This window comes from Desmodus rotundus, chromosome 6, assembly GCF_022682495.2.
Source record: "Desmodus rotundus isolate HL8 chromosome 6, HLdesRot8A.1, whole genome shotgun sequence".
Lineage (NCBI taxonomy): Eukaryota > Metazoa > Chordata > Mammalia > Chiroptera > Phyllostomidae > Desmodus > Desmodus rotundus.
The window spans coordinates 57,931,269-57,945,203 of record NC_071392.1 but is presented as its reverse complement, the minus strand read 5'-3'; the positions used below and the strand labels follow the sequence as shown (position 1 = coordinate 57,945,203).

At 36.5% G+C, this 13,935-nt stretch overlaps 1 protein-coding gene across 1 annotated transcript in view; it reads right to left on the bottom strand.

Moving 5' to 3' along the window:
- Positions 1-7,534: 7,534 nt before the first annotated feature.
- Positions 7,535-13,935, bottom strand: part of HECW1 (HECT, C2 and WW domain containing E3 ubiquitin protein ligase 1) — an 803,434-nt gene continuing 797,033 nt past the window's right edge. Inside the window, exon 28 of the mRNA XM_045193075.2 lies at positions 7,535-9,830. Coding sequence (XP_045049010.1) covers positions 9,719-9,830 — 112 coding nt within the window. The 3' untranslated portion in view covers positions 7,535-9,718. The remainder of the gene's footprint in view (positions 9,831-13,935) is intronic.

Genomic DNA, 13,935 nt, shown 5'->3' with positions numbered 1-13,935 from the left:
GATGTACAAAAATTCATTTGACTTCTGAATGTGGACTTTAGATCCCACAGTTTTGCCAAATTCATTTATTAGATCAAGTAGTTTTCTGGTGGTGTCAATAGGGATTTCTATTTACACCATCGTATTCTGCAAACAGTGAAAGATTTACTTCTTCCTTTCCAATGTTAATGCTTTTTATTTCTTTTTCTTGTTTGCTCACTGTGACTACAACTTCCAATACTATATTAAAGGGAAGTGGTGAAGTAGACACCCTTGTCTTATGCCTGATCTTAGGGAGAAAGGTTTTAATTTTTGCCCATTGAGTATGATGTTGGTGGTAGGTCTCTTGTATATGGCCTTTATTATGGTGAGGTATGCTTCTCCATTCTTACTTTGTTCAGTGTTTGTATTATAAATGAGTACTGTACTTTATCAAATGTGTTTCAGCATTTATTTATATGGTCATGTGATTTTTTTCTCTCATTTTTTATGGTGTGCATTGCACTTATTGATTTACATGTATTGTACTATCATTAAATGCATGGGTTCGATCCCAATTGTTCATGGTATATGATCTTTTTAATGTATTGCTGGATCCATTTAGCCAATATTTTGTTGAGGACATTAGCACATATGTTCATTAGCGATATTGGCCTGTAGTTTTCTTTTCTCTTTATGTAGTTTTGGAATTAGGATATTAATGGCCCCATAAAAGAGTTTGGGAGTCTTCCCCTTCCTGGATTTTTTTTTTTTTGAATATTTTGAGAAGGATCTGGTTTGCTGTTCCCTAAATTTAGGTAATTATGTCCAGCTCATGGTTTTTGTGTGCCAAGAATTTTTTAAATTACTGTTTCAATTTCACTAGCTCATATCCATCTATTCAGGGTTTCAGATTCTTCTTTAGTCAGTTATGCAGGATTATATGTTTCTAGAAATTTGTCCATTTCACCCAGGTTTTCAAATTTCTTGGCATTTTGTTTTTCACAGTTTGTTCTTATGCTCCTTTATATTTCTGTGGTATCCATTGCAATTTGTCTCACTCGCTTATGGCTTTTTTTTTTAGGTCTCCTGTCTTCTTTTCTTGATGAGTCTGGTGTAAGGCTTGTGGATATTGTTTATCTTTTAAAAGAACCAGCTCCTGAATTTATTGATCCTTTGGATTGTTCTTTTAGTCTCTATATTATTCAATTCTGGTCTGATGTTCATTATTACTTTGTATCTTCTTATTCCTCCAGTTCTTGCAGATGTAGGGTTATGTTATTTTTTTTTTGAAATGTTTCTATCTTTTTTTTCTTTTTAAAGGTTATTTTATTTTTATTTTTTTTTAAAAAATTATTGTTATTCAATTACAGTTGTATGCCTTTTCTCCCTATCCCTCCACCCCACCCCAGCTGAAACCCCCTCCCTCCCCCACCTCCACCTTCACCATTGATTGAACTGCAGAGCATTATGCTAAGTGAAACCAGACAAATTGAGGGACAAATACCATATGATCTCACCTTTAACTGGAACATAATCAACAGAAGAAAAAAGCAAACAAAATATAACCAGAGACATTGAAGTTAAGAACAATCTAACAATAGCCAGGGGGGAGTGGGGAGGAGACAGTGAGGAGAGGGGATTACAGGAACTACTATTAAGGACACATGGAAATGTTTCTATCTTTTTAAGATAGGCCTGTATAGCTATAAACTGCCATCTCAGGAATGCCTTTACTGTGTCCCCTAGGTTTTAGACTGTTGTGAGTTCATTTCCATTTGCTTCCAAAAAATTTTTGATTTCTTCCTTGACCTCATTATAAGCCCATTCACTATTTAAGCATGCCAATCAATCTCCATGAATTCTAGTGTTTTTGAGTTTTTTCCTTGAGGTTGGTTTCTAGTATCAGGCCCTTGTGATTGGAGAAAATGCTTGATATGAATTTAATTTTCTTGAATTTGTTGAGGCTTGTTTTGTGTCCTATCATGTGGTCTATCTTTGAAAATGTTCCATGTGCATTTGAAAAGAATGTGTATTTTGCTTCTTTGGGATGACTGGTTCTATATATATCACTTAAGTCCATTTGATCTAGGACATTGCTCAATGCCGAAATATCCTCGGTGATATTTTGTTTGGAAGATCTATCCATTTTTGACAGTGGTGTGTTAAAGTCCCCTAGTATTAGTGTGTTTCTGTCTATATCTTTCTTGAAGTCCTCCAAGGTTTTCCTTATATATTTGGGTGCTCCTATGTTGGGCACATATATGGTTATAATGTTTATGTCTTCTTGATGGATTCTTCTCTTGAGTATTATGAAGTGTCCTTCTGGGTTTCTTTTTGATGGCCTTTGTTATGAAGTCTATTTTGTTTGATGTAATTATTGCTACATCAGTTTTTTTCCCCTGCCAATTTGAATGGAATATTTTTTCCAATCCTGCACTTTCAGTATGTGTAGGTCTTTTTTTCTGAGGTGGGTCTCTTGTAGGCAGCATATGTGTGTGTCATATTTTCTTATGAATTCAGCTCCCCTATGTCTTTTGATTGGAGTATCAAATCTATTAACATTTAAGATTATTATTGATAAGTACTTATTTACTGCCATTTTACTCCTTTTTTATCTGTGTCTCTCTCTCTCTATCACTCATTTTCTTCATTTTAAATAGGTCCCTTTAGCATATCTTGAAGTACTGGCTTGGTGGAGGTGTAATCTCTCAGCCTTCTTTTGTCTGGGAGACTCTTTATTTAACCTTCCATTTTAATTGAGAGCCTTGCTGGATAGAGTAGTATTGGTTGCATGCCATTGCTTTTCATTGATGGAATATTTCTAGTCATTCACTTCTGGCTTGTGGTTTTTCCTTTGAGAAGCCAGATGCTAGCCTTATTAGGGTTCCCTGGTATGTTGCTTCCTGGTTTCCTTGCTGACTTTAAGATTCTCTCTTTGTCTTTGAATTTTTCCATTTTAATTATGATGTGTCTTGAAGTGGGCCTCTTTGGGTTCCTCTTGCTTGAGACACACTGTGCTTCCTAGGTTTGTGTGACTTTTTCTGTCATGAAACTAGGGTAGTTTTCCATCATTATATTTTCAAAGCAGTTTTCTGTCTCTTGCTTCTCTTTTTCTCCTTCTGATATCCCTATGAGATGGATATTATGTTTCATGTTTTCCTGCAGTTCCCTTAACACCTCTTCATTCTTTTTGAATATTTTTTTCCTTTTCTTGCTCTTTCTGTTTTTTTTTCCTACCTTTCCTTCTAGTTCACTGATTTGATCTTCTGCTTCATCTATCCTGCTTTTGATTCCTCCAATGTGTTCTTCAATTAAGAAATTGTATTCTTCATTTCCTCTGAGCTTGTTGATAGTTTCTATGCCATTTTTCATGCTGATATAGTTTGCAATAAGTTCATCATAGCTTCCCTGTAGTTTCTTGTAACTTTCACTGAGCTCATTGAGCTTCCTTATAACCATTGCTTTAAACTCAGTATCTGATAGTTGACTCTATTTCATTTAGCATGCTTTCTGAGCATTCGTCCTTTCCTTTTTATTGGCGGTTGTTTCTTTGTCTCCCCTATATTTGTGAGACTCTTATTGTTTGCCTCTGCTTCTTAAATTGATCTGTTTTGCCTCCCTGAGATTGTGATGTGAATTTCTATGGTTGGAGACCTGTGAGATTCAGTGCTACAGTCTCCTTGATCTCCTGAACTTAATGCTCTTCTGATGCCCCTTAGCCATTTATGTTGGCTCTCTGGATGTAATTGGGTTTTGATTGTTTTGGGGTCATTCTTTGGTGGGCCCTTCCCTCTAGCTGGTTGACTGTCTTTATGCCCATCATGTCTTACATGTTGTTTTTCAGGTGCAGTCAGGTTGTGCTGAAGATGAATCTTCTGTCTGTCATGGTTATAAGGCTACTCTTTCACTGTTGTTCAGGGTTTTTTTTAGGTATTTTCTCCACAATTTAGTTTTAATTTCAGATTGGTCCTGGGAGGAGGTTAGTGTGGCTCCCATTCTCTCTGATCTCCTTGTCTAGTTGCTCTAGGGTTGCACTTTTTTTTTTTTCCATTTGTGTGGTATCTCTTATTGTACTTGATGGTGGCTTCTTTGTTGGTGGGTTTCTCCCTCCAGTGGGCTTACTAGTAGTCACAGCTCCCATCCTGTCTTGTATGCTGTTGTACAGGTGTTAGTTAACCAAGCAGTATTACTAGACAACCAGACTTATGCCAACTATATGTACCCCTGTGCCACATCAGCAATCTCAACTGCAATTTAGCAAAGATTCATAAAGTTTAAGAGATATTGCAGATATTATAAGATAAGACAAGTGGAATATGAGATTACTAAAAGAAGGGAAAATGTTATTGAGTGGTGAGATGGAGGAGAATTGATAAGAGTAGGGATAGAGCTAAGGTGAATAATTTAAGAGAACAAAATTCAAAATGTAAGTAAAACAAGGAAGGGCAATGGGAACAATGGTGTGAGAAAAGAGAAGGGTATACTTTGAGGTTTGAAGTAAAGTTGAAAAGGAACTGGACCATGAGGAACAAAATTGCAGAAAAAGCACAGCAGTGATAGCAATGACAGCTGAATGAAGCTTAATAAAGGTGGAATGGGAATAAAATATTTTACAAAAGCAAAAAGTGAATATGAGATGTCTACAGTAAAGAAAAATGATTTTGAGAGGATGGGTTACACAAACTAATAAAAGTAAGGAGTAACACCTAGATTGACAGTGGGAAAAAAATGAAATATAATTCCTCACCTAACCAATCAGGGACCAGGGAAGCCTAAATGGAGTAAGACAGGTGTAGAGTATTCTATGGTATTTTGAGTACAAACAAATAGTGAACAAATAGGAGTTCCACTGGATAAGTACAGCAATAACCATGGTATTTCTCCCAACCAGCCACTGTTTATAAAATGTCCAAAGGAAATAAAACTCTTATAAGAGGGGGGAAAGAATGTGAGCTGACTTAAGGAAGAATAGCCCTTATGTGAGGTTAGATTGAGGAGAAATAATGAGATTAAGGGATAGGAGTATAGCATAGTGTGAGAGAAAGTAAAGTGTACAACAGTAATAAACCTCAGGAAGTTGGTGAAATGGATTAAGACCAGGAAAGGGTGCTGTGTGGGATTTGGAATAACAGTAGTATGAAAAAAAATACTTGTTATCACCCATTTTGAAGCATCCTTTGTATACTTTGATATCCAAATTTTAAATCTGCTTAGAATTGCTGGCTATTCGCTTTGTTTTTTTTAAGATCAACTAAGTGTCCTAGTTGGGTGCACAAACAAGTGGACTCAGCTGCCACCTACTTTACTGCCATATTCCTTTCCCCTATGATTTTTGATAAACAATTTTCCACGGGTTCTTTATCATAGCAGCTGGTAGACTTCTATGCTGCTTTATTGCTTATATCCAACAAGAGAATAGACATAATACGAAGTGTTATGCATTATCCTAGACATCCATTTACAATAAGGAGCACACACAATGCCATACCAAGGTGAGTTTATTGACATTCCTTGAAGTTGGTATGAGGGAAGAGAAAGCTTGGCCTGAGTATTACATAACATTTGTCAATGTAAGCATAATCAGCCCAATAATGTGGACCTTCCTTGCTATTGACAAGAACAAAGACTTTTAACAAAATTTTTATAGATATTTCCTTAGATAAATTACAAACTGCAGGAAATAGGCTAATGGGATTACATTTACTCTCTAAACTACCTGTAGACACCTATGTTTTTCTATTGGAGCAAAGTGACTATATGTCACTAATAGGAAAATAGTATTTTCTTTTTTTGACTTTATGAGGGCTGGGATCTCTATTCTAGATTTTTATGGTTTAGAGTTGAAGTAGTAATCCTAATGAATAATAATGTACATAAATAATAATAATATTAATAATAATAAAAGCACCACAGTTGTTATGTGAAAGTTGAGCTACTTTTATTTCAATGTCTTTCATCTTGACTGGGAAAACATTTGTGGCAATTGAGAAATTTTCTGAACCCAAATTTTGGACACATGATTTCACACATGGACTGACAATGTCATAAATGTAATGTTTTAATAGTCTTGGAAAGTCCACCTCATTGACTTCCCCCCAAAATATACCTACTGTTAGCAGACATATAGTCATATATCAAAAGGGAAAATATTTAGATTTTTTCATATTTGAAGCCTGCCAAAATTATATATCTTTGTTAAATTTTCATTGTCATCCCCAAAATTGTGCTGCAATAGTGATGGTTAATTTTTTTTTGTCAATTTACATATACAGGAATTTACAAAGAACTCAGTAGATTTAGAATACTTCTGATCCTACAGAGTCAATTTCTACTTTTAGGATTATCACCTCCATATGACAAAATTAAATGTGATAGTCATTAAATTATTATTTAATACTTTATAGTATTTTAAAAGCATTTTTCAAATTTTAGCATGTATTCTCTTATTTAATGTTTTGTTTGTCCCTCAATTAAGGGGAATATACTCTTACTTAAAGCTCTAAAAGATCTTGGTTTTTTTTTTTAATTTTAATTTTGTATTGTTATTCAATTACAGATCTTGTTTTAAAGGAATTGTTGTATATAAGTGATTAATTTTATGATATATCATGGAGAAAACCCATACTTTAAACTTTAAAAAATACCAGTGGTAACAAATAGATCTGCCTTCTGCATTGAATTATATAATTTGTTTAGTTTACACATCCACCTGGTGAAATTAATAACATAATTTATTCCTATAGATGTTTTATTAAATATATAATGAAAAATTGTGCATAATTTAAAAATCTTGTATACAAGCCTTATATACAAGAGACTGTTAACTAAGGAAATAGCTTTTGGGATAGAAAAATAAAAATAACCTCTCTGTAACAACTGCCTGTACACCTATTCTCTTGCTTTTTATTCCTTAAGGACTCTATCAAAGCCTTTAATGAAATCTGGGACCCTGTTATGCAAGCTTTGCATTGTTTCAGCTGACATTGACACCAGAGTTTCTTTTTATAATTTTACATTTTTATGACACATTGTTTCTGTAATGCTTTGTGGGATATATCTTGGCTTATGACAATGGGGGTAGGGGCAGGTATGAAAAAGTTATTTGAAAAACCTTTTATGACCAAGTCATCTATCTATATGAAATTTCCAGGATGCCTTGTTCCTTCTGCATTTGGTACAAAACATAATAATCAATCTAATCAGTAAGTTAATTATATATTTATGTAAATTTAAAGATCCTTAGTAAAGGTTCCATTTTTTAACACCTTTCTCCCTTGCCAATGTCTAAGAAATAATATAACTATTAAAAAAGAACTGAATGCTTGAATTAATGAGTATATATACTTCTAACATCAAGTTCTAAAAATAATAGATGCCCCCCATACTAGAAGGTCCAGACTATTGGCTTGAACGAAAATAACTTACTGTTAAAGAAAACATGATTAAGTATTAAAAGAGAATTGCAACAATAGTATTATGTTATATATTCAAACATCAGAATGGTGAAATGATTTGCATATTTTTATGTTCTGATTTTATAAACAAATTATAATAGCTCCATGAGAATCCATAATTTTCAGTGAAATAAGCCAGCCAGTGAAAGACAAATACCATATGATCTCACCTATAAGAGGAACATAATCCACAAAACAAGCATGTGAGCAAAATGGAAACAGAGACATGGAACTAAAGAAAAAACTGACAGTGACCAGAAGGGAGTGGGGAAGGGGATAACAGGGGAAAGATGGGGAAGAGTCAAGGAACATGTATAAAGGATCCATGGACAAAGATAATGGGGAGGGCAAGAATTGAATGGAGAAGATGGGGGAAGGTAGGGAGGGGAGAGTAATGGGTGGTGGTAAACAGGGACAAGTGTAACTGAACAACAATAAAAAAAATAAATATATACTGAATTTTACAGTTTCCCAAATTTCATATAGTATAACATTTATTTCATTCTATCTTGGTAAATATTCTTTATAGATGACAACTGTAAGCTAAATTTCTTTAACATATATACCTTGTTGTTCACAAAATGTACACAGTAGCTAGAGGTGCTAGGCATTGCAAATAATTCCTACTAAAAGAATGTTTCATATTGGGGGGGATAGAGAACACAATGTACTATTTAGACACAGACTGATATAATGAGCACAAGGCATTGCTTTGTATGAAGTTAACATTTCTCACATTTTTTTTCTTGTGTACTATATAGAAAACAATAATGTGACATTTCAACAGTGGAGCCCTTTTAGCTCTTCTTTCCCAGTGAAGAAAAATACTTCCATTTATGACATATTTCAAATAACATGGATAACAAAGTTAGAAAAAGAGCAAAGGATCATTATGTTTAAGTTTATTCCAAATGTATTTGAGAGATTTGAACATCTTTAAAGCTTGCAATTGCTTTTCTTAAAACAGTACCTTTTGTGAGATGTCTCTTTACTGAATGCTAAAATTACCTGGATGTCTATTTTGACACAAAACGATGTGCTTTGAGGTGTTAGGTCTCTGCCTTAGAATAATTGCTACAATTATAGAAGTATATATTGCCCTCAATCTCTGCTAAGCACCATCACTATCTGCTTCTTATTTAGTGTGGTCCCTGTGGACAATCAGATGCAAAGGAATTTGAACACCATAATTAAGAAAAATAGAAAGATGCATGAGAAAAACCAACATTCAAGTTAAAATAAAAATTTGTTTGCCATGGAAATAATTACATGGCTTTAACGGAAGTCATGAAATTATCTACACATATTTTTCCTTTGTGTGGGAGAACTGTAGCTACATTAAACAAAGCAAACAGAACAAAACACTACAGAACTCAAGTATTCAAACCAACCTAATATTTCCTCCCTCCCTTTTTCCTGTTTGCTTCATTGCATTGAATACAATGCAATGGGGCTAGAAGCCTTGCTATGTGTAATAACCACATAATGAGATATCTTTCTAGGATATGTGCACAAGTTTGTGCTTCTTGTGTGGTGAATGTTCATGAAGGGTGTGCCCCTTCTAGTTTTCTCAAAGCTGTTGAGCCACAAGTCCTACAATGATTGGGATGCACTGTGTTGTATCAGCAGAAGTTGTTTTTCTTGCTGTTATTATTGGTTGGAAAGTTTAATATTTGCACCATACATTTAGGCTAGTTCCAGCTGATGGGACTGATGCCACAAATAAATTAAGAGTTGAATGTATACAAACTTTGAATTTTCTACTTTTGTTTTAGTGTGGTTATTGTGCACTAGGAAAAGTAGAGTGGGAGGGAAAGAAAGAGTTGATCAACTCCTAGCTCTGGAGCTGGTTGTTAGAAATTATTAAAAAAATGGTGGTGCTGCTCAGAAGACATAGGCATATAAAAGCGTGGAATACTTAATGCTCAAATTTTCCCTTAAATTATATACATAGAAGTAAACATTTATTACCATTTGGTCAAGTGTAGCATAACTAGCATTTATATTTCATTGTTAGTAATGGAGGTATGTGGAGATATACACAGACATCAAGAGAGCTGTTTTTTTTAATATTGCATACAGGCTAGCAGTTCATTGAAAATAGAGGAGATGAAGCTGAAGGTTAAATCTTAGAAGAAGGCAGTTCTGCATGCACAGCTTTTGCCAATCCTGATTTGGTTTCAGAATAAAAATTACGAAGTACTAATAGGAAAGGAGAATCGATTCAGGGAAAAGGAAAGGGAAAATTTCCCAGAAAAGGTGATGTCACTGTGCAGAAAAATGTTAGGCCAATTTCTATTTCTTTATTCAAGTCCAAATGTGTTGGTTTCTTCTACTGCTGTTAACAGCTTTTCATACAACATGGAGTATGAGGGATAAGGTGGAAGATCCAATCGATTGAAGCATGTGTGTGCCCTGAATGGGAGAGAAAAGATTGGTGAAAGTGTTTGATCAACAATACAATTGGTTTGGATATATCTATGGTTAGTCTGAAGCTGTGAATAAAAAGTGTAACAAAGGTTAGCAGAACCACTATTTAGGCCACCATAAACATTGCAAACTAAGAATAATAGCCTTCTAGACTTGAATAAAACAGTTCAGGGGGTGGAATAGATAGAAATGGGTGGTTTGCATTTGTAAGCAAACCACACTGAACTACTAACTACACTAGCAAACCAGTGATAAACTCTATGGTATCAGCTTCAGTTTTCAACTGAGGTATGAAAATGGTTGTGGTTAGTACAGGAGGAAAACATATAATTAGTATTAGAGGATCATATTTCCAAGACTCCTTGCCCAGCTCTAACTTTTGAATCTTTCTAAACCATGTATGTTGACTTAGAAATGCCAATGGATGCCCTCAAATTCTAAGATACAATGCTCTATAAAGTCAGGTGTGTCCTGGAGATAGTGAGGATCCTCTACAGTTCCTAATGGGACAGACTCAAACTGTAGTAGATATTCTGCATTTCTAAGAACAGCTGAGCTTGTGAGATAATCCTCCCTGGGTCCCAAGAGCATCCCAGCACCACCTTCCCTGGTTTCTGCTTTACTAGTTATGTGCTTCATCCTGCAGACTCATGCATGCCAGAATCTGGCTTCTGCTGACATGTTCTGACATTGGCCAGAATCTAGACAAAGAATGGCTTCTGCTGACATGTGGACCAGGACCAGACCTGGTGTTGCCAGTGAAGTGCACAATGGCCAAGAAAAATGCTACAGAACTTCAAATAAGCCTGACCAGCTAAAGTTTAATTTAATGGGTTTTCCTCATTAGAAAGAGCTGTGGTTGAAATGGTGTTTTGAGCAGCCAACCAGCACAGGAAAGGGCACTGTAAAATAAAATAACCATAAAATAAAAACATTAAAACTTACAAAACAAATATACATATAAACAAAACTACACAAAATCCTAACCAAAAAATAACATTCCTTCAACAGAATTTTATTTGGAATATTAAACTCTTCTTTTAAATGACAAGATTCCCAGGGAAGTTGTGTATTATTTATAACTTTATTTTCAGATTCCCAGAGATTAGGCTGATGTAGTGCTCAGTCAGGGAATGGGGAGATTTTTGGGGGGATGGTGAAGGTGAGAAGAGGAGAGAGGGAAGGTGGCTTTCCTGCACAAGGAGAATTTGGGGAGAATGCTGTTGTTTTTGCCTCTCAGCATCTATTCCTTTTTATCCTGATAAGAGCTCCCTCATTGTCCTTGGGAAACTACCACACACCAAGGCCACACCCCTACTTCAAGCTCCATGAGTGGGAACAGGATAATAGAGTATATGACCTTAGGCCTTAAAAATTAAACTTAGAAATGTTAGTGTATGTAGCTAGGTATTAATAAAAGAGAAGGGAGCAAAACTGGCAAAGCTTAGTTAGGCTGGAAACTATAGCTTCACATACTCCAGGGGATAGCCACATTGCTTCACTAAGGGGATTAATACCCCTCCATTTCTTAACCCCAAGTCGAAAGGAAGAATCTCCCTGGGTAACAACTATCTACCTGGTACTGGGATTATTGTGGGGAGAATATCTCTGCTGAGCACATGTGCACTAGAAGCCATGATGGTAGAGAGATAGGCCTTTCTACTTTGAGGAAGTAGGCACCAAGATGCCAACAAAGGTGAGGTGTCTAATCTGGGAAAAAGACCAGATTGATAAGAGGAGGGCCCAGCATAAGCCCACAAAGATCTAGGAAATGGATTTGTTAGGGGAAGGGACCAGCACAAGACTGCAAAGTTTTGGGAGATTGGTCAATTTGAAAGCTTAAGATAATATAATCAAAGCTTAGCAAAGGCCTCTCTCTTGGTAACAGGCATTTGTTCATGTGTTCATTTGTCCATTCTTTCTCCATAGCAGCCGTGCAGGCCTAGTACCTGCACAGGCCTAAGCATGAACTCCAAGCAGAGGATGTGAAGCTGCATAGTCCCAATTGTGGGCTGCAAGCATGGGCTTCAATTGTGAGCCTGGGTACAGCAATACTGCCCAGCCAGAGTGCACCTGGAGACAGAGACTAAGCTGACTAGGTGGGGACAGAGACTGAACTGGATTAAATTTTGGTATGGACTGAACTGATGGTAGAAAATATCTGGACCCTGGCCCTTCTTCTGGGCTTGGTGAATATAAGGCTGGGTTTCTTCCACAGCTGGATGGATGGAGATGAGGCATTGGTAACCAGGGGGCAGTCTTTTATTTTTATTGCAATAAGTCTTACTACTACATCTCATCCTCCCATATTCAGGTCCCGTAAAGGCTGTTCCTGTGACTCTGTGAAAAGACCCCATTTCCACCAGTGATAACACAAATATAAAAATAGGGAGAGAGAAGATGGTGACAAAGTAAATGAGAGCTGAGCTCACTTGTTCATGTACCCAACTGGGACACTTAGCTGATCTTCCAAAGGACAAAATTAATAGACAGCAGAATCTTAGCTCATATGAAGTTTGGAGGCCAAAGTGTGCAGAGAACAATTCAAAATGGGTGGTAAAGAGGTTTAATAGGCAGACAGGGAAAGCCCTTGGACATGGCACCAGAAACTGCATCCACCAAGGGACAACATGGGAGGAGAGCCTGGTTAGTGATAACATCATAGTGGCTCCCTCCCCTCCCAGGGTGTGGTAATCACAGACCCATGCCAGGAGAGGCTTGAAATACCTAAATCTCAAAGGGAAAAAAAAGGCACACAGGTACACACACAGCTGGCAAAACACCCAAGCTGGTGCAGTGGTCACCACTGGGACAGTGCCAAAGAGTAGGGGGAGGGTCCTGGATGCACATGGAACTGGGAGAAAAAGTGGGCCACAACTGGTTGTGACTGAGGTGGACTCTGAATTTGCCAGAGAGTTGGAGTGTGTGGAAAACTGGGCAGGATCTCCGAGTAGCAGGCGTGCCCAAAGAGACTTTTTTTTTCTAAAGAAGAGCTAAGGTGTACTCTGCAGGGACCTTGCCAGTGTAGCTGCTAGACCAACAAGGAGGGAGGATTGTGGGTGTGATTTGCTCCCACATAGTGCCCCTCATGGACTGATCAAATGGGTGCAAAATGAGGTGGTTTATTGGCACCAGGTCAGTGCAACTGTGCAGAACGGAGAGTGTGGGCTGCAGGGTGCTCTGAGACGTGAGCTGGAAACTGGGCACCTGTGATTATTGTAACCCAGACTGAGCCTCCTTCCTTGTGGAACCATTGGAAAAGGAAAACAGACTCCAACTCCTCTTCTCCTCAACTTCTCTTCAACACTTCTTTTTAACATAGTATTGGAAGTTCTAGCCACATCAATAAGACAAGGAAAAGAAATAAAAGGCATCCAAATTGGAAGGAGGAAGTAAAACTGCCACTGTTTGTAGATGACATGATGGTGTACATAGAAAACCCTATAGACACCACGAGAAAACTACTCAACCAAATAAATGAGTTTGTCAGAATGGCGGGATACACAGCCAACATTCAGAAATCAAAGGCATTTTTGTACATCAACAATGAAAGATCAGAATCAGAAATCAGGAAAAAAAATCCCATTTACTATAGCAACAACAACAACAACAACAACAAAAACTTAGGAATAAATTTAACCAAAGTGGTAAAAGACTTTTACTCAGAAAACTACACTATACTGAAGATAGAAATTATGGAAGACACAAATAAATGGAAGCATACACCATATTCATGGATTGAAAGAATTAACATCATTAAAATATCCATACTACCTAAAGCTATCTATAGATTCAATGCAATCCCTATTAGAATATTAATGATATATTTCACAGATATAGAAAAAATATTTCAAAAATTTATATCAAACAATAAATGACCTTGAATAGCCTCAGTAATTTTGAGTAAGAGGAACAAAGTAGGAGGGATCATAATACCTGATATCAAAATATATTATTACAAGCCCTCTTTAATCAAAATAGTCTGGTACTGGCATAAGAACAGATACATGGACCAATAGAACAGAATAGAATCCTGAAATAAACCCATGTAAATACATTAGTTAATATTTGACACAGGGTGGCGGGGACA